Source organism: Mustela putorius, unplaced genomic scaffold, assembly GCF_011764305.1.
Source record: "Mustela putorius furo isolate JIRA1106 unplaced genomic scaffold, ASM1176430v1.1 tig00003942_pilon_pilon_pilon, whole genome shotgun sequence".
Taxonomy (NCBI): Eukaryota; Metazoa; Chordata; class Mammalia; order Carnivora; family Mustelidae; genus Mustela; species Mustela putorius.
Window position 1 is genome coordinate 1190668 of NW_025422087.1, and position 26602 is coordinate 1217269.

The 26602-nt window shown below is 39.7% G+C and overlaps 1 protein-coding gene across 3 annotated transcripts in view; it reads right to left on the reverse strand.

Annotated features, from left to right (window-relative positions):
* Positions 1-26602, reverse strand: part of ATP8A2 (ATPase phospholipid transporting 8A2) — a 604668-nt gene that overhangs the window by 456898 nt on the left and 121168 nt on the right. For all 3 annotated transcript variants that reach the window (XM_045069586.1, XM_013049724.2, XM_004780021.3), the window contains exon 3: positions 59-158. In XM_045069586.1, the coding sequence (XP_044925521.1) occupies positions 59-158 (100 nt within the window). The remainder of the gene's footprint in view (positions 1-58; positions 159-26602) is intronic.

Below are 26602 nucleotides of genomic sequence, written 5' to 3' on the forward strand. Positions count from 1 at the left end.
TCCCATTTTGCATGTAACTAATGTTATGACTTTTAAATCACTTTTAAAAAAGCATTACCTGTAGTAAGGCAATGAAGAGGAAGAAGGCATTAGCAGCTCTTCTAATCTGCTCATACAAGAATCGAGGTAGAAACGTCAACACGCTGTACTTGGCCGTACTAGAAGCACAAAGAAAAATGCTACTGTCAGCCACAGATCCAAAATCTACAGAGAAAACGGAAAGTGGTGAGAACTTTACAAGTGGTTTTCAAAATAAAATACTTCAGAATTTAGGAAAAGAAAATTGTTGTGCTTGCCCTGTCCCATAAAGATTTTGTAAAAGGATGCACCTAACAAGAAAACTTCTAATGTGATCTTTGTCTTTGATCTCTGACTTAGATGTATTTACTATTCACACAGTGTAAGTAGAGAGATTTACCTGCCTTCTAGGAGCTACAGTAAACAAATCAAGAGTATTCCCCAGGACACCTGGGAGGCTCGGTTGGTTGAACGTCCAACTTCTGGTTTTGGCTCAGGTCATGATCCCATGGGTACTGAGATCGAGCTCTGCATGGGGCTCTATGATCAGCAGGGAGTGTGCTTGAGATCCTCTCTCTCTCTTCCTGTTCCCGCCCTTTCTCTCTCTAAATAAATAATTTTTTAAAAAAGAGTATTTGCTAAAGGAAGATATATTTCAAAGATCCCAAATACCACAAAAAAAACAAGAACACTGAAATAAAGAGTGAGATACAAACACCAATTGAGTGATTCACACAAGCTAGTAAAATTATTCCAGGGTTTGTGACATGAGATGATTCTTAATATAAAGCCACTGATTTGAGGAGCAAGTCAAGTCCATAAAGGAAGTTCTGGGTCTCAGGCATGTGCATAACAGGTCCATGAGTCCCTCTAGATACCTACCATGGGTGTTTTTATTGTTCAACTACAGTGGAATAAACTCCATTCTCATCATACCCTTCATTTGGCCACCTTTGCTCATGCCTATTTGGAATTTTTTCCCAGTTTTATTGAGAAATAATTGACATACATCACTGCATCACTTCAGGCATACAGCAGGATGTTCTCATTTATATACATAGTGAAATGGTTACCACAGCAGGTTCCATGAACATCCATCTTCTCATATGGGTACAAGAAAAAAGGGGAAAAAATGAACTTTCATAAATACCATACAGCAGTGCATTTTGTTGTATATTACACTCCTTATATGCATTTATCTGACAACTGGAGGTTGTACCTTTGCACCAACTTCTCTAATTCCTCCCCCCACCCCAAATTCTGGTAATCACAAGTCTTATCTTTTTCTAGGAGTTTAGATTTGTTTTGTTTCTTTAGACTCCATGTGTGTGAGATCATATAACAGGTCTTTCTTTTCTGATTTACTTAGCATGCCTTCAAGGTCTATCCATGTAGCAAACGGAAGGATTCCTTCATTTTCTATGGTTGAGTAATATTCCACTTTATGTATATACCACAACCTCTTCATCCATCAGTGGACACTTGGGCTATTTCCATGTCTTGGTGGTTGTAAACACTGCTGCTATGAACATGGTGGTGGAGATATCCTTTTAAGTTAGTGTTTTTATTTCCTTTGGATATAGTCCCAAAAGTTGAACTGCTGAATCATAGGGTAGTTCTTTTTTTTTTTTTTTTTTTTGAGGAAACTCCATACCTGTTCCCATAGTGCCTGCATCAATTTAGAGTCCCACCTTTTCTATCAATGCCAGCTTTTGTTACCTCTTACCTTTTTGATGATGACTATCCAAACCAGGTGTGACATGATAGGACCTTATGGTTTTAATTTGCATTTCTCTAATGACCAGTGATGTTGGTGTACCTGTTGGTTTTTTATGTATCTTCTTTGGATAAATGTCTATTCATGTATTTTGCCCATTTTTTAATTGGGTTATTGTTTTTTTGCCATTGAGCTGTATGAGTTCTTTATATATATTACATATTAGCCCCCTATCAGATATATGGCTTGCAAATATTTTTCCCATTCCAAAAGTTCTCTTTGCACTTTATTTGGTGGTTTCTTTTGTTGTGCAGAAGCTTTTTAGTTGGATGTAGTCTCCCTTTTTATTTTGTTGCTCTTTTTTTTTTTAATTTTTTATTTTTTATAAACATATATTTTTATCCCCAGGGGTACAGGTCTGTGAATCACCAGGTTTACACACTTCACAGCACTCACCAAAGCACATACCCTCCCCAATGTCCATAATCCCACCCCCCTTCTCCCAACCACCCTCCCCCCAGCAACCCTCAGTTTGTTTTGTGAGATTAAGAGTCACTTATGGTTTGTCTCCCTCCCAATCCCATCTTGTTTCATTTATTCTTCTCCTACCCATTTAAGCCCCCATGTTGCATCACCACTTCCTCATATCAGGGAGATCATATGATAGTTGTCTTTCTCTGCTTGACTTACTTCGCTAAGCATGATACGCTCTAGTTCCATCCATGTTGTCGCAAATGGCAATATTTCATTTCTTTTGACGGCTGCATAGTATTCCATTGTGTATATATACCACATCTTCTTGATCCATTCATCTGTTGATGGACATCTAGGTTCTTTCCATAGTTTGGCTATTGTGGACATTGCTGCTATAAATATTTTGTTGCTCTTGCTTTAGATGTCACATCCAAAAAGTCATCACCCAAACTCGTGTCAAGGAGCGTTGTCCCTATGTTTTCTTCCAGGAGTTCCATGGCTTTGGGTCTTATGTTTTAGTCTTTAATCTATATCAAATTAATTTTTGTAAGTGGTGTAAAAAGAGTGGGCCAGTTTCATTTTTTTTTTTTCAATTCAACAGGGCTCCAGCATTTTTATTATATAATGAAACAGAGATACAGAAAAAAGCAAAAGCTCAATGAGTTCAGGTGAATATTATTTAACTAATAGGTCAAGAAATAGAACCTTGACAAGCACGCCAGGAGCTTCTCTTTATGTCTCAACCAATTATTACCTTTCCCTGTCACCCAAGTATCTACTATCCTGATGTTTATAGTAATCACTTCCTTGTATTTTATTTATTTATTTATTTATTTTTTTTTTTTAAAGATTTTATTTATTTATTTTACAGAGAGAAATCACAAGTAGATGGAGAGGCAGGCAGAGAGAGAGGGAAGCAGGCTCCCTGCCAAGCAGAGAGCCCGATGCGGGGCTCGATCCCAGGACACTGAGATCATGACCTGAGCCGAAGGCAGCGGCTTAACCCACTGAGCCACCCAGGCGCCCCATCACTTCCTTGTATTTTAATTGCTTGATTACCCAAATGTGCTTCTCTAGACAATATTGTTTAGTTCAGCTCATTAAAAATTGTTTACAGTCTTTGGAGTTTCCTTTCATATTAGGACCTATTATCAAATACAGTCTTAGACTACATGCATAGAGTTATCAGCACTTCCTAACGCTGTATGAAGTTTAACTACCATGCTTTTCTGGTCGCTATCCTTGGACTCCCCATGGCATATCGAATGCCTTTGATTAGTGAGTTGAGAAGTGACTGTGTACTGCAGGTGTGGTATGCCACTGAAGAAGGCTGTGGCATCCATAATGCATGTACACTTTCTGAAATATATGTTAGTGTTAGCAGATGAAATATATTACTGTTCAGTTTAAGCTTTGGGTTGCATAAGAACCCACATATCCATATCGAAAGTGTCAAACCTGAAATTACACTTTAGGTAATTTTTTTTTCTTTTTCATTCAATTTTATTTATTTATTTATTTATTTTTAATATAATTTTTTATTTTTTATAAACATATATTTTTATCCCCAGGGGTACAGGTCTGTGAATCACCAGGTTTACACACTTCATGGATGGAACTAGAGCGTATCATGCTTAGCGAAATAAGTCATTTTTTTACATATGGAAATCCAATTACCCCAGCACCACTTATTGAAGAGACTGTCTTTTCTCCCTTGAGGATTTAATTTGTGTTGAATCTATAGATGCTCACATTGTTGCTTCCACCTGGGAATCCTCTCTCATCCACATGGTCTCTCTATAACTAAATGGCCCTTCCCATCTTATTTTCCCATTCAAACTTATATCTTCCATTAAGTTTGATCAAATCACAAAGATTCTTCTTCCTCCAAGCCCACAGGCTGGGGTTTACAACCACCTTATACAGTCTCTGCTTTGTTTTGTATTTTATTTATCTATTCCCAGAATAGATTCTGGGAACATAAAGAATGCTTACTTAAACTTTGTATGTTCCCACCACATAGCAGATAATCAATGAACAATGAAATAATCCAGAGGCATAAATTGAGAAGCTGAAGGGGCAAAATGAACCATTTGTCTTTTGGCTGCTTGAAGATTTATCCATAAGAGTAAACCTGCTTGACTTCTTACTTGCCTTCTGAAAGCAACTCTTAAATGAAATATATTGTAGCAAAGTTATCTATCTAGCAGGTTTCAAATACACAAATTAGAAGCACCAAAATAGAGCCAAGGGTCTTCTTTTGCCTAAGGTATTAAATATACATATTTAAAAAGTATATGAAAACCATTTTTAAGACAGTCCAAACTTAAAAGATTCTGACCTTTGAAGGGATATCTACTAGAGCCTGCTAGAAAATGTGCTTGCATGGAGCCCCTACTCACTTATGTAGCACTTTGAGGTATAGGATATCACTGTGAAATTTTGCCAGACAGAAGAAGCTAGCTCAAAACAAGCTTATTAAAGTGTAGGGTATGGCTGACAAATTGAGACCAATTAAATGTAATAAAGAAATGAACAATACAATGTTTATATGCAAACTGTTAAATTTGAGTACAGGCAGAACATGTGAGTAAATTGAGAGTGAGTAAAGGTCACTACTAAAAATTATGTTAGATTTATTTTAAATTAACATAGGAAAACTATCACTTTATGGCCCATAAAAAGAAATTTTGCCTATATTTGATGTATATCTGTAATGTTATTAATTTCATAGTTAAAATTTCAAAAACAGAAAAAAAAGTGTAGGGTATAGAAAATATACCATACTCATGCACATGATAAGCTCATGGTACAAAGTTCTTTTCATTGCAATTTAGAGGACAAATTCAAACAGAACACCATGCATTCCTTTATGGTGCACTGACCATTGAAATAAAGCAAACAACATTATCATAAAGGAAACATGAAAATCATATACTCTAAGACTAGAAAGCATCTTATAATGTAGTCTGACTATAACATTTGAACCCCAGATTCTATCTGTATGAAACAGACACACATACACTGTTGGCAGATGTCTTTGTGTGAACATTTCCCACTTGAGTCCAGTACTAAGTATACTTAAGGGGAGCCACATGTCTCTGAAATACCATAAAAGTAGATGGTTGGAGCAGAAAGAGATCCCATTTATATGAGAAAACCAAAGATAAGACGGGGAAGGAAAGTATACTAACTTTTATTCTAGTCGAAATAGAAAAGTGAGTCTAAAATATTTTCAGACTCAAATAGAATGAGCATAATCAATAAAAGTCAATAATTAAAAGAAACTGACATTTACCTAAGAGATGGCTACTGTGTAGTAGTAAAATAATTATCTTGATATACAACCTGATGTGTCCTGGGATGTTAACACATAAAAGTAAAATCAGCTAAAATCAGCACCCATCAAAATCATCCTACCGGAAGAGTTTAGGGTAGAACTTCTCCAACTTAAGAATGCATACAGATAACCTGGGGAGTCTTGTTAAAATATATTAGTCAGGGTCTCCAGAGAAACAGAACCAACAGGAATGTATATACGGAGAGAGAGAATCATTTTAAGGAATTGATTTACACAACTGTGGAGTCTTGCTAAGTCTAAAATCTGCAGAGTGGACTGGCAGACTGGAGACCCAGGAGAAGATCTCGTGTTGTCCTTCGAGTCTGAAGGCTATCAGATGGCAGAATTCCTTCTTGTCCAGGAAGGTCAGACTTTGTTCTATTCAGGCTTTTAACTGACTGAATGAGGCCCACCCACAGTAGAGGGTCATCTGGGGCATCCAAACTCTACCAATTTAAACATTCATCTCATTCAAAAATACCTTCACAGAAACACCTACAGTAATGTTTGACCAAACATCTGGGCCCCATTGCCCAGTGCCCCCATGCCCCATGGCAGTCAGGTTGCACATGAAATTAACCAGTGTGTGCCTATTCTGATTCAGTGGGTCTAGAGTGGGCCTGAGAATTTGATTCAGTTTCTAAAGATTTCCAAGTGAGACCAATACTGCTGATCCAAGGACCACAGTCTGACCAGCAACCACCCTTGAACAGGTAGATTTGTTCAAATCTCCTACATGAAGTCAATCCAGCTGAACACAGTAAGACATAAAAAGGGTAGAACATTTACCATCCACTGTAGCTGGGGAAAGAACAATCCACAGGGTGAAATGGGTCAGTGAAGGGGCTTCCCAACAGAACAGTTTGTTCACCCAGGTGAAGGAGCCACCCCCAAAACATTCCCACTCAGACCACATGTGTCAGCACTCTTGCCAGGAAGGCTGTTCACAGCAAGGACAGGACATGGCTGCAAGTGGTTCTAGGTATTTAGTGCATCTTAGAACCTAGCGGATAGGGACAAATGACCAGGAGAAAAACAAGGGATTCCTGTGGTTTACTCAGATTCTATCTAAACATGTTAGACTGATGATTCTTGAAATAGGGTGGCATGAATAAGGAATTTGTAAAAAATCCAACAAGCCTTCCTTCAACAGATATTTGCTGAGCCCCATCCAAGTACTGGGCACTGTGCCAGGCACCACAGGGAACCAACTGGTCGAGGATGCAGACCCTCAAGGGAATTACAGTCTAGAGGAAAAATCAGCCTGAAAAAACTATACAATAGGATACATGTGATAAGTTCTGTGGAGGCAAATCAATCAGGGAAGGAGGATGCAGAGGGGGACATGGGTGGGAGGCAGGGGAAGGGGCACAATTCTCAGTGGCATGATCAGGGAATGTTTCACTGAGAAGGTGATGGGTGTGCTGAGCCCTGGAGGAGATGAATTGGCAAGAACGTCTGCTCGGGGACACAGGGAAAGAGAGTGAGAGAATAGCAACCACAAATTGCTGCATGGGAGAGCATGTGTTGTTCCTTGGGAGGGGCAGGAAGGGGCCAATGTGGACGGAGCCACATGGAGAAGCATGAAGAGACCAGCATGACCACATGCTGGCCTTTTCTTCTCAGGAACAGGAAACCTCTGGATTCTAAGACAACAAGATCTGACAACAGCAGCAACCTGGGAACCCCATCTCCTGGGGAAATGTGGCTCAGCGGGTAGAACTCAGTTATGTGAATGGTGGGTGCGGTCCTCTTAGACACTCTTAGGATATGGCAAATATGGGAAACAACTCATACAGAAAATAGGGCTTGGCAGAATTGTGGGTCTGGGGCTACACCTGCCACAAATCACAAAGCACTGTCCAAGTCTGATCTCCAGAATGCAGCACAAACCAAGAACACAGACATGAAGCTCTAGTACGATTTTCTAGCTGCAAGAAAAACCCGAGCTGACAACTGTTCTCCAAAGGCACACCTAAAATGCAGTAAGGGTTCAAAGTGCAACTTTCCCCTATAACGAGCCTCCAGTGCACCCGGGTGGCTCAGTTGGTTAGGCAACTGCCTTCAGCTCAGGTATTGATCCCAGAGTCCTGGGATCGAGTCCCACATCTGGCTCCCAGCTCCATGGGGAGTCTGCTTCTCCCTCTAACCTTCTCCTCTCTCATGCTCTTGCTCTCTCTCTTGCTCTCTCGCTCTCAAACAAATAAATAAAATCTTTTAAAAAAAATAAAATAAAATAAGTCTCCAGAAACCCAGAAATTAAACTAGCTTAACCCTCATCTTTGAAATAAAAACTGGCAAATCCACCTGAGGTACACATACAGCCAAAAGCAAGCACTGTTTCTAGTCTCCTGCATTACACAGACATTACATTCTCTTGCATGTGCCCCATGCACAGTAAATGTTCAATACTGACTGAAAGAGAAGAGGGTTGTTTTAAATAAGTCCACAGGAGGCTGACTGAACTAAACCAGTGCTCCATGATCATGATCTGGAAAGCTTCCATTCCACCCAGGTCTTGTAAGATGCCATTCACCTTTCTCCTCCCAAAATACTCCCTCACCAAGGAGCTCTAGATTACTGGAGGTAGATGACAAGAAAACACCGAGTCCTAGGAAAGTTGTTCATATTAATTCCTTTATCATTTAGTGTATTAAACTAACTCCCAGGAAAGATCAAGAGTGAGTGAGACAATAAATGCAAAGGCCAGCAGACCCCCTGCCATTTCTATTGACGATGGACAACAGGGCACAGCTGGGAGTCACCTCAGAGGACATGCCAATGGACAGCAAAGCCTACAGCCCTTTATGGGGAGCACGGACTCCTGGTGCTTTGCCAACCAACCCTCCCAAATTATATTCTGGGAATCCTCTCCAATATAGAAACTCCTGCAGATAAACAGGGACAGGATCCCTTCACTAGAAATTTTCACTTCGTTTGCCTGAACTACTGCAATTTAGACAGTTACCATGAAAGATTAAGAAGCTCACTTGAAAACAATGATATATTTTCAACACTTTTCCTATTTCTCAGTCTACAGCTGGGGAAAAATACTGCCCTCCTTATAGCTTATTCCCAGAATGCAGTAATTGGACCTAACCCGGTGCTATTAGTAATCTACTTCTTCATAGTACTTTATTATGGCTTACATAGAGCACTTTAGCATATTCTTTATAATACACATTTAATGAGAAAAGTGAGCTGAGCTCTAATCAATCAACTTATAAATATACATGTGAACATAACTGCACCAATGAGAGATCCCCTTTAATTCCTACTAAATCATGTAAGTGTCCTATTCCTATCATATTTTCAAATCTGTTCTAGTATACATAATGCATTATTCAATAAATAGCTCTGGACACAAAGCATATATTTCAATACCTCTATGGACATGTGGACAGGGAAGAAGAGAACAGAGAGACAATAACATTTTGAGCACAAAGCATACCACCAGGGAAACCTTCCACCTCTTAGACAAGCAGTTCTAAAATGCAAGACACACTGGGTATTTATGGCTACTATCTTTAAATGTGGAACCTCTGAAAAGCAGGTTTTGTTCAAATGCTTTACAAGAAAACCTGTGAACCTCAGGATATAAAAATCAACTGAAAAGGTATTGTGAGACTCTCATTCAAAGCAAAGCAAAAAAGGAGCATTTCCAATGAGATCCTGTCTTCAATAAAAAGAAACAACCAATATTATAAGGAAGCCTGACCTAAAGGCCAGCAGGTACCAGAGTCACAAGTGCAGCCCAATCCTACCACTGCCCTGGAAACAGAAGAAGCAAAACAGGTCAAAGTCTATTGCATTTAATTATACCTTTGGACCTTCACTCAAAATTCAATATATTCTTTCTAAACACAGGGAAATAAACCCAGTCAAAAGGTTTAAGGTTGTCCTGGAGGCTGACACACTACAAGTCAAAACAAGGTGTGACGGGACTTGGAAACAGAGTCATCAAAATCTCATGCTCCAGGGTGGCTGCCCTCAGACAAGGAGGCATGGGTACTGCTGGCTGCAAAGGCAGATTGAAATTCATCAAAAAACCTCACTTCCCAAGCAGACAGAGCCAGGAATTCCATTAATGAGCCAGATCTACATGGGGTGCTAGCTGAAGCAGACAATATGGGAAACTAGTAGGAGGTGCAGGGTTCACTAGGATGGAATGCACACCAAAAAAATCCATTTAGATCTGGATATAAAACAAAATCTATGAGTCTCCTGTGCTACAGAGTCCAAGAAGTTTATGGATATCAAAACCGCAGGTGAGGGGTATCATTTTTATAATCACACATAACTACTAAACCTTATTCAAAAGTTTAATTTTCATTCAAGTTTTTCTGCTAGGGTTTCTGCCCTCCCCAGTATGCATGAGGAACGAAGTATACAGCCAACTTTTCATAAACTGAACACACCCATGTAGTTGTCTGCTTGAAATTTCACATAGGGACATGAGGAACATAAGATTTTATCTATGGGGCTCTAATAGCAATAAAGGTCTAATATAAAATACCTGCCCTCTGACTCACAACTGTAAAATGGACACACACATTTATCATCTTCATCTGCTCAGGGACCATAAATTAGTAGAGAAGAAGGTAAAAACATATAGCCATCGTTTGAAAAATGAGGAATGGAATCATCAGCCAAAAAGATTTGTTTTCCCCCTATTTTAGGGGGAACACGTCTCTAAGGCACCTTCTGTATAGGAGCTGCAGCAAGAGAAAATCTCCAGAAGGGAGATTTGTGTGAAAGGCCCTGCGCTGAGGGAGAAGATCAGGTCTACTCTCAGAACTGTTTTCTGAGAAGATAAGTCAATCCATTTTTTAAGAGAGTCATTCAGTTCTGGTAAGAAGATCATTGCATTTGTCAAGACTCTCCAGAGAAACAGAACCAATACAATGCAGATGTGGAGAGAAAGTGAGATTATAAATTGTTCATACAATTATAGAATCTGACAAGTCCCAAGATCTGCAGTCAGCAAGGGAAGGGACCGTGTGGTTGTTCCAGTGAAAAGTCAGGAAAAAGCATGCTATCCCAATTCAAAGTCTGTCAGGCAGGAGAGGTTCCCTCTTACTCACCCTTTTTGTTCTATGCAGGCCTTTGACTGACTGGATGAAGATCACTCACATTGCAGAGGGCAATCTGCTTTACTCTAGGATTCATATGTTAATACAGCCCAAAAGCATCCTCACAGAAACACCAGAATAATGTTTGACCAAATATCTGGGCCCTCCAGGTCATATACATAAAATGAATGATTGCCATCACTTATCAGACAGGGCAGAGGCAGGCATATGCAGGTGTGTCAGAGGGGACTGATGACAGGAAGAGAGATGTGTCAGCCTATAGAACAGAGGCAGCTCAGGAGGTGGAGACATCAATGATAGAAAAAGGACAGAGGCCAGGAGAGAAAAAAAGGGGACCCAAGCCAGGAGATCAGGGTTAAGAGTCTGGAGAAACTTCAGGAGATAAAATAAAAATGGCTAAAAGCAGAGGATTAAGAAAAGCAGTACTAAGGCACCTGGGTGGCTCAGTCATTAAGTATCTGCCTTCAGCTCAGGTCATGATCCCCAGGGTCCCTGCTAGGCCGGAAGCCTACTTCTTCCTCTCCCACTCCCCCTGCTTGTGTTCCTGCTCTAGCTCTCTCTCTCTCTTTCTCTCTCTCTCTCTCTCTGTCAAATAAATTATATCTTTTTTTTTTTTAGGAAATAAAAGAAAAGCAACACTATTTTTCTCTCACAAGCCCCTTTTTTCTGGCTGCACAGAAACCTCACACAGCCAGACTTCCTACACCCATGGCCAGAGAGCCAAAGACCAGGCCCTGGGAAAACACTGAAATCTCAAGGAAGACAGAAAAAAAATCCTCCACATACTCACATTCAAAGTCCTTCACCTAAAGTTAAGCTTGCTATCTGATCCATGCTCACAGAGCTCCCCTAAGTCTTCTGTGCTCTTTGGAAAATTACCAGATATGTGCAGAAAGTTCCCATTATGAAAAAAAGATTAAAAAATGAATATGGGGGGGGGGAGAAGAGTAGAGGAAACACAGTGCAGCAAACTTTAAAAAGAATATTTTTTTAAATGCTCACATCCTCAGAGTTATCAGAGGATAATACATTCATATAAAACCAGGTTAAGATGCTTTTTTTCTAAAAAAGATTTTATTTATTTATCTGACACAGAGAGACACAGAAAGAGAGGGATCACAAGCAGGGGGAGGGGGAGAGGAAGAAGCAGACTCTTCTCTGAGCAGAAAGCCTGATGTGGGGCTCAATCCCAGGACCCTGGGATCATGACCTGAGCTGAAGGCAGACACTTAATGACTGAGCCAACCAGGCACCCCTAAAGTGTTATTTTTAAAATCCAATAGAATAAAAGAGCTATTAGGAATTAGAAGTACAACAATCTAAGATAATCCAATCATAGAAGTAAAAAGTAAAAGTAAACCTCCCCCAAAAGTAGAACAACAACAACAACAATAACAAAAGATGAAAAGTAGAAACCTAACAATACTGACATGAGAGTCAATATCTAACCATTAAGAGCTCGACAAAAGTTAGGGAAAGAAAATACTTCCTAAAAATATACAAGAATATTCATCAGAATTCTAAGCAGTTTTCTCACTGAAAGGCTTCACCAAGTACCCAAAACAACAAGAGACTTACACCAAAATTTAAAATTATAGAATATCAAGTATTTTTTTTAAATTGAAAGATTAAAAGAACTTACTATAAAGGGAAAAAAAAATCAATGTTGAACTTAACAAAGAGCTAAAGCAGTACTTCAGATTTCTATACCTAGCCAAACTATCAGGTCATCAAATTTACTTTTCATGTAGGATTTCTTAGGAAACTGCTTACTGCAAGAAGGCTTCAACAATACTAGACATTAATCAATAAATAAAACACACACAGTATCCCCCCCCCCAAAAAAAAACCCCAAAAATGAAAAACAGGGACTTCAACTCTACAAAAGAGCAAGACAGTTCTAGCATGATAACACATCCACACAACAGCCACTTTACCTTGGAAGAATGTCCCTAGGACAAAACAAAAACAAAAACAAAAACAAAACAAAACTAGAACTGAGACACTATTTTGAGAGATTTCTTTTAAATAGAGAGAGGTTGATAACAGGTGTGATCTGAGGGGAAAAACAAGGATATGCGAAAAAATGTAAAAATGCTCTGGTAGAAAAATGAGGCAGAAAAAGCAAGCTACACTAGGAAAGAAACAAACATGATATACCATGTCAGTACCTGGCACTAAAGTCAAGAAATTGAGTCTTCATCTATAAGAGAATTTAGAAAGATCATTTCTAAACCTCATTTAGAAATAGGATAGAAACAACAAAAGAATTAAACACAGAATGAGTTCAAAGTGGTAGAACAGAATGAAAATGGGAAAGATGTGGTGGGAGGCTACTGATTTTCATGGCAAACTTTCATACTATTTAAACTTAAACAACTCACATGAATTACTTCAATAATAACTTAATATTTTAAATTAAAATTAGTAAGATCTAGATGTAACTGTCAAGTGACCACAGTTCTTTTAATTTTAGCTAATTTCAGGAATGACATACATAAGGAGCTGTTTATTAGAACATGAAATTAGACTAAAGACCTAATTTATTCTTACACTGCTTCCCACCACAAATGTAGTAACCACTCATATCTGTTATTAATCCCTACAATCACTTCCTTCTGCCAGCAACAACTGGGCATAATGTTAAAACAAGGAAATTCTAATCGATCCAACTTGAATTTAACCAGAAACAAACATCGGTATGACACTCAAAGTATAATACTTTTACAAAGTTGTTTCTTTGGGAAGAGCAATCTGGCTTTCAGCACAAGAGTCTTTACCCTGTAACTCGGCCCACAGGAAAAATGAGAGTAAAGTTCCTTCCCCTTAAATAGAAATCACTTTATGGTGAAGAGTATTAGCTTTTTAAGTTCTCTTGCTTCCTTTAATCCCCTGCCAAATTCCTAGAACATCTTTCTTTCCCCTTTTCATCAAACCACATCCTTTTCCACTTCTGAGCCAACAGCCCAAGGGGTCATCTTCTCTAGCAAGCTTTTCCCTAATATGTCTACCCAATGCACAATCTGTAATATAGCATTTCAACACTCAGTCTCTCTCCTGCAGGAGAGAGAGAAAGCAGGAGCAGGGGCGGGGGGCGAGCAGAAAGAGAAAGCCATTTCTTCTCCTCTTACACACATAGGCACAGAGCTCTGGAGGGCCACATCAAATATTTATTCTCTTAACCACCTCTATGAGGCTTGTAGACAGAGCTCACCATGCACCTATACTGACAGCATGGCATCCCCTGCTGGCCAGGCATCATAGCAATGTTTTCTGCAATGAAAATTTGCAGAGTGACACCTCGGGGCCAGAAGAAAAGTTCTTCAGTAATTTTCTAAGGTAAATCAGAGAAGCAATGTTTAAGAAGAATTTTAAAGCTGTATTTAATTTTAACAATTCATTCTGGTATATTCACTTGTGGACACTTAATGTAAAAACACAATGCGCATAGTGGTGCCTGGTGGCTCAGGTTGAGTAGCTGGCTCTTGATTTCAGACCATGATCTCATGGGTCATGGGATTGAGCCCTGAGCCAGCTCTGCGCTCAGAGGGGAGTCAGCTTGAAGATTCTTTTCCTCCAACCTCAAATAAATACATCTTTAACACACACACACACACACACACACACACACACACACACCATGGCACCCCCTGCTGGCCAGGCTTTACTACACTATAGTTCATTCCTAAGTAATCATAAAATGTTTTCTTGTCTTTTCATTTGGTTTACTCATTATATACCCACAATTAGATCCAGGCTTCGTGGGGCCTGGATATGATTTGTATATAACATGCATACAATTTGAGGATCACACCTTAAGAAGAACACTAAATGACAAAAACAAAATAGAATACTTATTTAGAATGAGGGGAGAAATCACAACATAATTCATAAAACCTGAAATGCACTACATTGCAACTTCCAGAAAACACAGTATTTTTATTATCTACCTGATATTCTACAATACTCTCTCCCTTGTATTTCTTTATTTCATTTTCTTAGACCATTATGCTTACAGGACAATTTTGTAATAGTTTTTTTTTTTTTAAGATTTTATTTATTTATTTGACAGAGAGAGAGATCACAAGTAGGCAGAGAGGCAGGCAGAGAGAGAGGAGGAAGTAGGCTCCCTGCTGAGCAGAGAGCCCAACGTGGGACTCGATCCCAGGACCCTGAGATCATGACCCGAGCTGAAGGCAGCGGCCTAACCCACTGAGCCACCCAGGCACCCCTGTAATAGTTTTTATAGAAAGAGAATTCATTCCTTCCTCTATGGTTGAGATAGTGTTTCCTTCCATTTCACTATTTGTTAACAGCAATAATGTCACAAAATGTTTATGATTGTTGTCAAATTCAGAGAAAATTTACCAAATTTCATTTATGAATGAAACTTAAAATCTGGAAAATTTTTCTACAGACTAGGTTCTGGCCCCAAACATTTCAAAACATTGTTCCTGCAAGATGACCCACACACTTTGGTGTAATTCTGATCCTTCTAATTCTACACTGTCCTCCCACAACCCCAGGTGAGGTGGTAGCAGTAAGAGCATTTCTGATACTTACTCCTATGTGGGGACATTAAATAATTCATTCACAAAAGTGACTGCACGCCACATAAATCTATCTCTAAACCAACCAAAACATTATTTCCTACTTTTCTTTCCCCAGATCCCTACAATTCCACTCCAATGCCATCTAATGAAAGAGGAAATGTCATAAAGGGTGAAGTCTGACTGAAAAGAGACAGTGGTCTTACCTTATCAGAGTTGAAATCTATTTCTTATACAAAAATCACTGGCCATGTAAACATATGGTTGGCTCCCTCTCTGGGCCTGGGAATGTCCTGAAGCTTAAGCTCCATTAGCTTCAAATAAATCTGACTCTCTGGATATATACATAACCCAATACAAACATGTAAGCAATCTACACATGGTTATTTAAATAACAACCTATATACCCTTCCATAATTTTCTCCAAGTTTATAAACTCCTACACAGACATGCATTATATCCACACATATACAGTTGCCCATGTTCCACAAAAATGGGACAAGATGCTGTTTTCTGAATTTTGTTTTTCTCAACACTGGAAAATCCCTGCAAGTCAAGGATACGGCTCTAATTTTTTTTTTTTTTTTTAGTTTATTTATTTGAGAGAGTGAGAGATCATGGGGCAGTGGAGGGACAGAGGGAGAGAGAGAGAGAATCCCAGGCTGACTCTGTGCAGAGTCTGGAGCTAGACACAGAGCTTGAGCCCACAACCTGAGACCACGACTGGAGCCAAAACCAAGAGTCAGGTACTTAACCAACTGAACCACCCAGGCATCCCGGCTCTGATTCATTTGTAATGACTATATAATATTCTTCAATTTACTTAATCATTCTATGATGAGCATTTACTTTATTTCCCAGCTTTCATGCCCTAAAATATGTCATGGCAAATAGCCATGTTCACATACCCATGATTGTTGCTAAGTTTACTACTATAAGATTACCTTAAGTGAGATTAAGAATCTAAGGATCACATAGCTTTTAAAATTATTAACCAAAGCCCACACTTGAGATTTCCTAAGTTGCTACCCAATCTACTTCTGTTCCAAGAGGATCATAAATTTTCAATTTTAATAGATAACAAATTCTTTCCCAAAAGCATTTTAAAAGTTCACATTTCTATCAGCAATATACAGGAATATTCTTTATCTTCATACCCCTGCCAATAACAGGTATCAACAGTCAATTTTACAGCATTCAGACTTCAGTCAAGTAACCTATCACTGTTAGATTTATGTGCATTTCCTCTGTTATAACAAAGTTGAATATATTTTCATACATTTGTGGGCCACATGGCTTTGCTCCATTATCACTTCCTTAAATACTTGGTCGATTTTCCTATTCATTTGGTGATCTTTTCAGTGCGCACTTGTAATAATCCTTGGTATAAATTAACTCTCATTTACATAAAATAGACTTCTAGACCACTCATTTTTATAGTGAGTTATTTAAATGGTATTTCTGACTCACAAAGAAGTACTAGACAATGCAAATGTTTGTAAAAATTTATAGCACCTTGGTTTAGTATTAAATTCTTCCAGGAAAAAAGAAAAAGAACGAAATCCTTCCTCATCCTACCACTGCATACAGGAAAGATTATCCCCAAGATTCTCTTTATAGATATTTTTAATATCAGCCTTTAATTTTTGCAATCAGAATTTATTTTTCCATATGATGCAGGAAGGAGCTCACTATTGTCTTTATCCTGACAGACAGGCATATTATTCAATAAATGATACCAGCACAATTATTCATGCCATTTAATGGAAATACCACTTTGTGCTACACTGGCATGTATTTAGTTCCAGGGGTATCTTTATCAGTTCCCATGTCAGTACCATTTTGATTTACAGTAGTCTTGTATATGTTCTGACATTTCAAAGGTAACTCCTCCCCTGATATTCTTCTCCAAAATTGTCTTTTTCTCCATGGGAAACTAACACCACAAACAGAAATGCATTAGGAAAGATGCAAAAGGAAGAGCATTAGTTTTCCTATCTGTTTTTAAAAATGGTTATTGCAGATTTGAACATGATCACTTGATGAAATAATACAGAGAAAGTGGCTCCATCTTAAATGCCTCTAATGATTTTTTTTCAAGTCATACACATACGTGCTTTATGCTAGAGCACAAATTCCCAGATGCGGATTTGATTTCTTGATCTGTTTAAGTCATCATTTTAGGAATTTATACCTGCATTTTTCTGGAATTTTCTTGCATGATTAACAATTCCAATTAGTAGTAATATTTTGGAAGATGAACATTATTATGAGCGAGTGGCAAAAGAGTCACATGATTGTTGTAATAAAACAAAAAGTCAGTATAAGACTGAGCCACAATATTTATACAATATTATGGCCAATTTCTGAGTCTTGCCAATTTTGAAGTGAAAAGCACATTATATGCCATTACTAAGAGAATCCTTTTTATTGAAAGCCAAGGAGATTGTAAGGACAACTGCCAAAAGGTTTGAAAGGCAAACATGAATGCATGTGAATTCTCAGAAAAGGAGCAGATAATTTAGTTGGAATTAAAAAAATTCTTAGTTAGAAACTGAATTCTGCTCCTTGTAGCAAAATTCATCTAAAGCCACCTAAGGCACCTGAGGGAGAGGGGCTGTTTTCCTCTTGGAGCAGAAATTCCAGAGGTAGGCAATCCAGTGTTGATGCAGAGCTCCACAAACGTCAACATCCTGGGTGTGCTCTCACATTGTGCCACACAATCGTCACAAAACAGCTGCTCACCCTTCAGGTTCACAGTTGTCTTCCACACAGGAGAAAGGCTCTGCCCCTTTGTTGAGAAGTGTTGGAATGTTCCCAGATCTCCTCAGCCCATGGCTCATTGGCCAGAGACGCATCTCACGACCATTTCCACTTCCAAGTATTTATACACACCTGGAATAAAACTGGTGGGTGGTATCCATCTTAATACCATCTTCTGAAGTAAACAAATGTCTGAGACATTTCGTGGCCTCTTGGGTTTATGAACGGTAGGTTGGCCACTTGGCACAGGCCCCCAGTCCATGCTCAATAAGGAAGTCAGCAGGGACTGAGATTTGGAATTGAACTGACACTACTCAATATATTGATCAGATTAGGAAAGAGGAGACATGTTAGTGGTTTGTGTTTGGGGCATGCCAAAAATCATATGCCCATTAAATTATCCATACAATGAACTCAGGGGTGAAAAAACATGTCAGATCCCCTCAAATGACCACGGAACTAGAAAAATAACCAGTTTTCAGTGATGAAAGCAAGAAAAGTTCCAGACATCATAATTAGGTATTATCTACAATAAACACAAAATCAGGTTTTAAAAAAAGCTAAACACCATTGTCCTTCATATTGAAAAGTCAGCAGACATTTTTTGGATCTTGTTTCCTCTGAATACTAAAGGAGAAAAAGGCCCAGGCAGGGAGGATGAAAAGTTGATTTCCAATCCCAGCTCCAGCTAGTAGAAGGCACCTGACCTTTCTACACCTGTGAGACTACTTCTTCTCCCTTCTACGTGCCACGTCTTAGAATTATAAACTAGCCATACCTTTCTAAGAAAAGAAAGAACACCTCTGGAGGAGAAGAGAAAGAAAAATAAGAGTATGTCTAATATTAATAACAATACCTTACTATTATATAATATGATGTTGTATATAGTATATAGTATATAGAATAATAATATCAAGATCTGATGGAAGCCGGCTGGCACCAGCTCTGTTTAAAAGGACATAAATGGAAAGGCTCTCATCATGAATAAGCCTTATCAGACCTAAGGAGCTAAGAGCCAGAAAATCACATACTGCACACAAAGTATTGCTAGATTAGATATACTGAAAGCAAGAAATTTAAAGAACTGAGAATTAACTAAGGGTAAAATATTCACAGAAGGTTGTATTTTAAGAACTCTGAGGTACAATCACATGTGTGAGAGTGTCTTTGACACATGTCACCAGCTGTACTATGCAAAATGGTTTTACTATTCAGACTTTATAACTCACCCCAGACATTAAGGTTATGTACTGGAAACCAAGGAGGGAAACAAGGATCTTATGAGGGAAAATAAATCAACGCAGTGTATGTGGCTTTGACAAAAGAAACTGAAAGAAAGAAGAAAAGGTGTATGACAATAAGTCTCTTAAAACAGATAAGATACAGACAGCCATTTCCAGTGATGAGAAAATAATGGTGATCCAGAAAAAGGGGAAAAATACTGGCTAATACACCTATAGAAAATGAGTCTTATCATCTACAAGTTTGAGACCAGGGGCCAAAGCAGACAGTCTCAGACACATTCAATCCAATCATCCTAAAACTGACACACACTGTTCTTGGCAAAGTAACTGCCACCAGGATACTACCCCACATAGAAGATAGAGAAGCATCTATAATAGCTAACCGGCAATCCTCATTCACAGTGCCTTTCTGAGAAGACCCGCCAAGGTTAATAGCTTTGGATGTCCTCACGGCTGCCAACCCACACAAAGATCTTACAAATCATGATAATAGCTGAATTTCTGAGCATGTACTTACTAACAAGAGGTTATAAATTATACGTCTTTCCCATCACATTACAAAGTGACAGTCTGAATACCACATATGTTTTTAAAAAGGAAAACAAAATTTGCTCTTAATGAATAATACCCCATAATCACAACTTCAAAAAACAAAAAAAAAAAAAAAAAGAAAAGAAAAAAAGAAAACCCATATGGAATAGATACCTGTTGAAGAATTTTTTTTTAAAGATTTTATTTATTTATTTGACAGAAAGAAAGAGCACGCACGCACAAGCAGGGGAGAAGCAAACTCCCTACAAGCAAGACGTGGAGTTCGATCCCAGGACCCTGGGATCATGACCTAAGCTGAAGGCAGATGCTTAATCAACTGAGCCACCCATGTGTCCCAAAGAAGAATTTTAAAAGAATAGGTCACCAATTCAGTCTTGCCCTTTCAAAATCCTACACCAATCTTTGAAAAATTCTATACCAAGAATGAATCCTCATACCTTTCATATACATGATACTGAATAATGACAATATTCAGTCCAAAACTGACTGGGGGAGGTGGTTAGACACACAAAAAGTACCACTGAACAACATTCCATTGGCATGAAGCAGAGGAAAGTGACCACAGATCCCCAAGAGATGCTTTTAGCATGCTTTCCAGTATAGAGGATACCTGTGTGCACTATGGAGTCATCTGCTCTTAAAGCGTAACAAATCAGGATCTCAATATCTTATCTGAGAAAATTTTCTTAAAAGATCTACACACCTTGTTTGGCCTTGAGCTGTCCTACTGTGCCCAGCATGCACACACCTGCTCATCTTCATGCCGATATTTGCTGAACGCTTGCAACAGACTCATGGCTACACGGCACCCTAAACTGTTTAAGTATTCAGACTCCATTCTTGTGGGCTTGTTTTTTTAACCTGAGGTCTTTAACTTCCTTCAAAATGTACTGAATGGCTACCCACTTCAGCATTATAAGGTGTGTGGCAAACATTCAGATGCAGAAAGATCCATAAAAGAAGGAATCACGAGTGTTTCTTGGGGCGCCTGGGTGGCTCAGTGGGTTAAGCCTCTGCCTTCGGCTTAGGTCATAATCCCAGGGTTCTGGGATCAAGCCCCACATCAGACTCCCTGCTCAGCGGGGAGCCTGCTTTCCCCTCTATCTCTGCTTGCCTCTCTGCCTACTTGTGATCTCTCTTTCTGTGTCAAATAAATAAATAAATAATTTTTTTTAAAAGACTGTTTATTTTTCTGACATCTAACTACTTCTAAGAGGAAGTTCCTTCTTCCCACTGAGCAAACGAGGCCTTGTCTGGCCCTGCGTGGAAACAGATACTTAGTTCTTAAGGCTTGTGGTCCAACTGTCTAAAGATAGAATCAATGCTGAGTATTTTATCCAAAAAGCCAACGTCCACTTCAGCACGACTCTTAGAGCTGGAAAGCTCTTTCTGAATACTCTATCATAGTTCATTTGTTATCACCATGCTGACCTCCTTCTCCAACCCTACAGCTGGTAAGATTATTTCCCTTTTTCTTCAGTTTCTTAGCAGTCCACCCCATTTGGATATATCCACCAATTTGACCTCAACCAGTACTGAGTCCAGGAGACCCTTCACAGAGCAACCAGGCGAGGTCTGATTGAACTGTCACTCAGCCATCGAGACCAGTTTGGGGAAGTATCTTAATCACACAATCTCTGTTTCAACTACAAAGCAAGGTGGGGGTGGAGCTAGACGGCATCTTACAGCTCTCTAGCTCTGATACCAGAAAGCGGCTTCTACCCAGACAGAACACAAACCTACATGTGTCGTCCTCGACATGGGAGCCCTGCCTGGACACCTCTGGGATGGTACGTCCACTTGCCAGAGCAGCCCAGGTCTCACCTCCAAATGCTGAGTCAAATGTTCCTTGAGTGGTCTCTTCCCCAAACTAGTAAACTTAAACCTCACCACTCAGGTTCCCCAACAATGCCTCTTTATGTGGAATGGCCAAAGTGTATCCATGAAACCCTAGGTCTACACCATCAGACTTAACAGAGAACTGGGCTAGAGAGTGACAGATAGATGGTCACACAGGCAATGATAGTACCATGGCCATGATAACCGTCTAACACAACACAGTCACAGAGAGAGGGACACCTGAGCCCAGAGGACACACTGGAGTGAGTTAGTGTTTCAGGCAGAGGAAGGAGCTATCACCACCTCTTGGGTCTGACTGCCTTCTGAATATTTTAAGAGTTACTATTGGCAGCTTAAGGTTAATTTGTCCTTTATCACCACCACCAAAATGGCAGAAGTAGGAGTCAAACACAGATCTGCCCAACCCCAGACTCTGAATTATTTTTGTTGGATTGTAACCCCCTTCCAGAATTGGATGACAATAACAGAACTCCCTCAGCAGAAAATGAGCATATGCCCATTTGCAGCATTTAAGACTTCAGTGTTTGACAGTAAGTTCATTTTGCCAATTACATTATGAGGATATTAGGATGACGCTCAAAGCCTAAGGTCTTTTCTGGATAAATTAATATAGCCAAATGTCTCCCATCATTTTCTTTTTACACTCCCAAGCCATGATAGCCTACAGGAAGCCCTCATCATCTCACACCTGCTAACCAATGCCCCAGAATGTATCCCATACAAGGATACCTGACTGCTTTCTGGCATACCACATGTCATATCCCAAAACACCCCATGGTCCAAATAACCACCAGTATTTGAAAGCTATTAAAGGGCTTTGCTTTTGAGCAGTAGGGTCTGGAAGCCATGTCAGGGGCATGAGGTCTGGGCTTGCACTGCTGACAAACTCATAATGCTCCCCAGCTGAGAACTAAAAGGAGCCAACATCCTGCATCCAGGCAGGTCGTTCTACATTTCTACATCTCTCTCCATTGCGAGACCCTGCTTCAGACATTCTTCTCATCCCTTTCTCCTGAACTCACCAGGATCGTTTCTCTTCTCTTCTCCTTCCATCATGCTTCCCTCTGAAACCCTTGGCTCTTCTACCCATCCTTCAGGATGACTCCTCAGAGCCGAGGGGGGAAATGACTCCTTCCCTCAAGTCTGAGAAGTCCAGCTCACCCTTTCAGCCCTAGACCTTATGCTTTGCTCCATTACAAGTTATTCACCTCTGTGGGCCTGTCTCAGTTTGATTATAGATAACTAAAGGCTTCCCATCATGTATCAACTATATTTTCTTATTTCTGTGTCCTTGATGCTCTAGCATGTGAGGCATCACTGGCCATAGAAGACTTCCCCTCTCAGAGTTAGCTAATTCCTAGAGTTAGCAACAGATTTCCCAGGACCACGTCCTGAATAAGCAAACCAACCCACTGAAAGCCCCTCCCAGGCAACTACTTGCTTTACTGAACTGCCACACACGGAGACGGGCCTGGTATCCTCCCAGAGTCAGCTACCAGGCAACCAGGGTCCACCAGCCATGACCCAGGGCCTACTGAGATCATTCCAGCTACCCATCCTACAGCTGCTTACTGTGCCTTGTCTTGCCTTACCACAGTAAAAGCTTTGACCACACTTTCCCCTCACCTCCTCTAACACACAAAAAATACTAGTGTCTCCCTATGTGGCCCTGCATCGCACACCTGGTCTCCTGCTTCCTGGAAACTAAGTACAAACTTCTTCCTTCCGACACCATTTCTGTGTTTCCTTGTCTCACTGTATCTGACTAAAACACATAAATATTGTCACTTTTAGGACTCTCCCCTCCTCCCCAAACACACAACTGGAAGTATCAGAGTGGGAATAAATAATGTCAAAGGAACGCAAACATGGATCCAAGGCAAAAAGACTTGAAGGTTTAAGTTTTCAGATGTGAAAAATACCTAAAGCAAACAAATCAAAGACAGCATGTGGAATGTATCTATGCCTCAGAAGAATCAAAATATCAAGATTCCAAGCCAATATTTTATATTGGGCCTCACATATCATGTGTTACTCTCATGTCTTATTCCACTTGATTTGCACTTTAGTTTGTTTCTTTAGAGCTTCATGAAGCCTCCACAGAAACAATCTCACAGAGCTGATCTGCACACTGTGCGACACCAAGGACTTTTTTGAGTTTGACTAAGCCATTTAAATCTCTTTGGCAAGTTTAAAGGTGTTTGTTAAATGAGATAGAGATTCTAGGCAAATCCTCTCATATTACACCTAAGTATTTCAATTACCCCTTCAGAAAAACTCTATCAAAATATAATTGAGTTCACTTGGCTTCTCTACAGGAACAAGGGGCTCAGAAGCTCTAGTAAATTTGTAATGACTCACGTTGCATCTCATTCATTCTACGGTGCCTTCAAGTTCAAGGAAAAGGGAATCTTATTTTCACCATACTGCAAAGTAATACATCATTAAGCATTTTGGAGGGCACCTTGATATCTTTAAAAGGAAGGGTCTATAAGGAAATAATTTACTCTTCCCCTCTAGGATGCATACACCTTGGTGAATTGAGGAAGTGTCACCCTACGGAGTCCTGGCTATCCTGCCCTAGGACCGTGGGCATGAGAACACATTGTTGTGAACAGCTGGGGTAACCCTGAAGGTGAAGGTGGCTCCCCAACTCCCTGCCCTTCGCCTGCTCTCACCAAGCACAGCTGCTCCATTTTCTGCTCCTACTCTCTATTCAGTATCCCCCCCACTGCTCTTCTCTACATGGTTGGTCCTCTCTCTTCCCCATATCTTGACACACGTATCACACATATCCTGACTGATCTTCCCCCACCCCACCTTGACTGTTCCTTATGTCCCCTCATTTTTCTTATAGCCTTTGTTACAATCTGAAGTTTACCATTTACTGTATCTTTCCTAACTAAATCAGACACTTAAGTAGTCAACAAATATTAAAGAATACAATGGAGAGGAGAATGGGTACCTTTTCTGGCAGAGTGAGAAAATCGCTATATAATTCCTGAATGATAGCAGATAGGGCCCACATGAGGAATTGTTGCCCTCCAATTTAGTAGTTAACATATGCCAAGCAATTAACCTTTATAAAGATGGAAACACTCTCAAAGAAGGCATTGGACTTGCCTAGAATCACATAGCTAGTCGACAGCTAAGCCAAGAGTCAAACCAGTACATCTAGTTCCAAATCTCATATCCTGAAACAATATACAGACATGGCTAAGAACTAGGAACTGCAGGAGCCCGTGGGTGGCTCAGGCAGTTGAGCATCCAACTCTTTCAGCTTAGGTCATGATCTCGTGGGTCATGGGACTGAGCCCTGCAATGGGCTCCGCACTCAGCAGGGAGTCTGCTTGAAATCTTCTCTCCCTCCCCATCACTCATGCTCTCCCACACCCCCCCCAAGAAAATAAATAAATCTTTAAAATTAAAAAAATAATAATAACTAAGAACTACATCTGTAGTGGGGTCAAAAACCTACAACTTTCATAAGCCACAGCCAAGGTCCATATTCCTTGGTTGTTGTTGTTGTTGTTTCTTCCCCTTATTGGAATACACCAGCCTTTGCACCAAGACTTCCTTAAACATTATGGAAGCAATTTAGGGATGTAGTACTGTCTTATTCCATCCAGGCTGCTGTAACAAAAATACCACAGACCAGGCAACTTATAAACAGCAGATATTTCTCAGTTTTGGAAGCTCACCTGATGAGAGCCAGGTTTCTAGTTCATAGATAGCTATCTTCTAGCTGTATTCACACAGGGCACAAGAGAGAGCTCTCTGGGGTCACTTTCATAAGGGCACTAATCCCTGAAGTCCTCATGACCTCCCAAAGTCCCCTATCCCCAAGTACCATCACATTGGGGATTAGGTTTCAACACAGAAATTTTGAAGGAAATGAGCATTTAATCTATGGCAGTTATTATATAACAGGCTCTGGCGTCCCTAGCTGGCCTGATTACTCAGGCCACCTACTTAGGCCAAACAGAAGGGCAACAGTTAGCATGGGCATGGGCAACAGGGAATGGATCCTGGGGGACATTTATCCTCTTCCATGTGATGCTATTATTTTATTGTCAGAAGGGATCTTGGTCCAATTTTCCTTAGGCAAAATGTCCATGTTCTCATGTTCTAATATGAACAAAATGTCAGCATTACCTGCATATAAATTATCTCTGGAGATAGGACTCAATATCATTCCAGTAATGGATGTGGCATGTGGCTAAAGCATGAGCTCTGGAGCCAGACAGCTGGGTTTACTATGAAGGAAAGCAGAATACATATCCCCAAAATATGCCATTTGGGCATATAGATTATTTTGGGTTGAAGACAATCAAGAAAAATCTTTCTCTCTTCCTTAACTACCTAAAAGAATTTAGATAGGGGCCAGACTCAGAGAAAGAACTATGACTAGAGATAAATTTTATCTGAATGACGTATTTATATGGCAGGGCAAACATCAAATTACCAAAGATCTGCCCTTATTATCCTTATTACCCTCCTCTCCTTTGAAGTCCAAAGCCCCTATCCCATCCCTCAGCTCAGGATGGTAATAAGCCTCAATGGCCTGATTCACCTTGGGCACTATATTTTTATGGGTATCCCATAAATACAAAATTAAATGTTTTCTTTCCTGTTAATCTAATTAGGTCATTTTAATTAGACCAGCCAAAGAACCTAGAAGAGTAGAAGGAAAACTTTTCCTTCCCAACACTAAAAGAACCCTGAGCTGATTATTTTATCACTTTGTGCTTCAGTTTCATCATCTACAAAGTAGCAGAGTTAAATATCGAGTCAATAGAAATCGATGTTGTTAGTAAGCTAACAACAAATGTTAGCTTACTACTACTACTGTTCTCCAAAACCTCTACCTTCAAATTTTTACTCCAACACACCTGCAGGGAAAGAAAAAACCTTCTGAATCTAGCTTCATCCACCTAATATTATCTTCCGAACTTAGCGAAGGTATTTTATTAACAAAGCCAGCATTATCC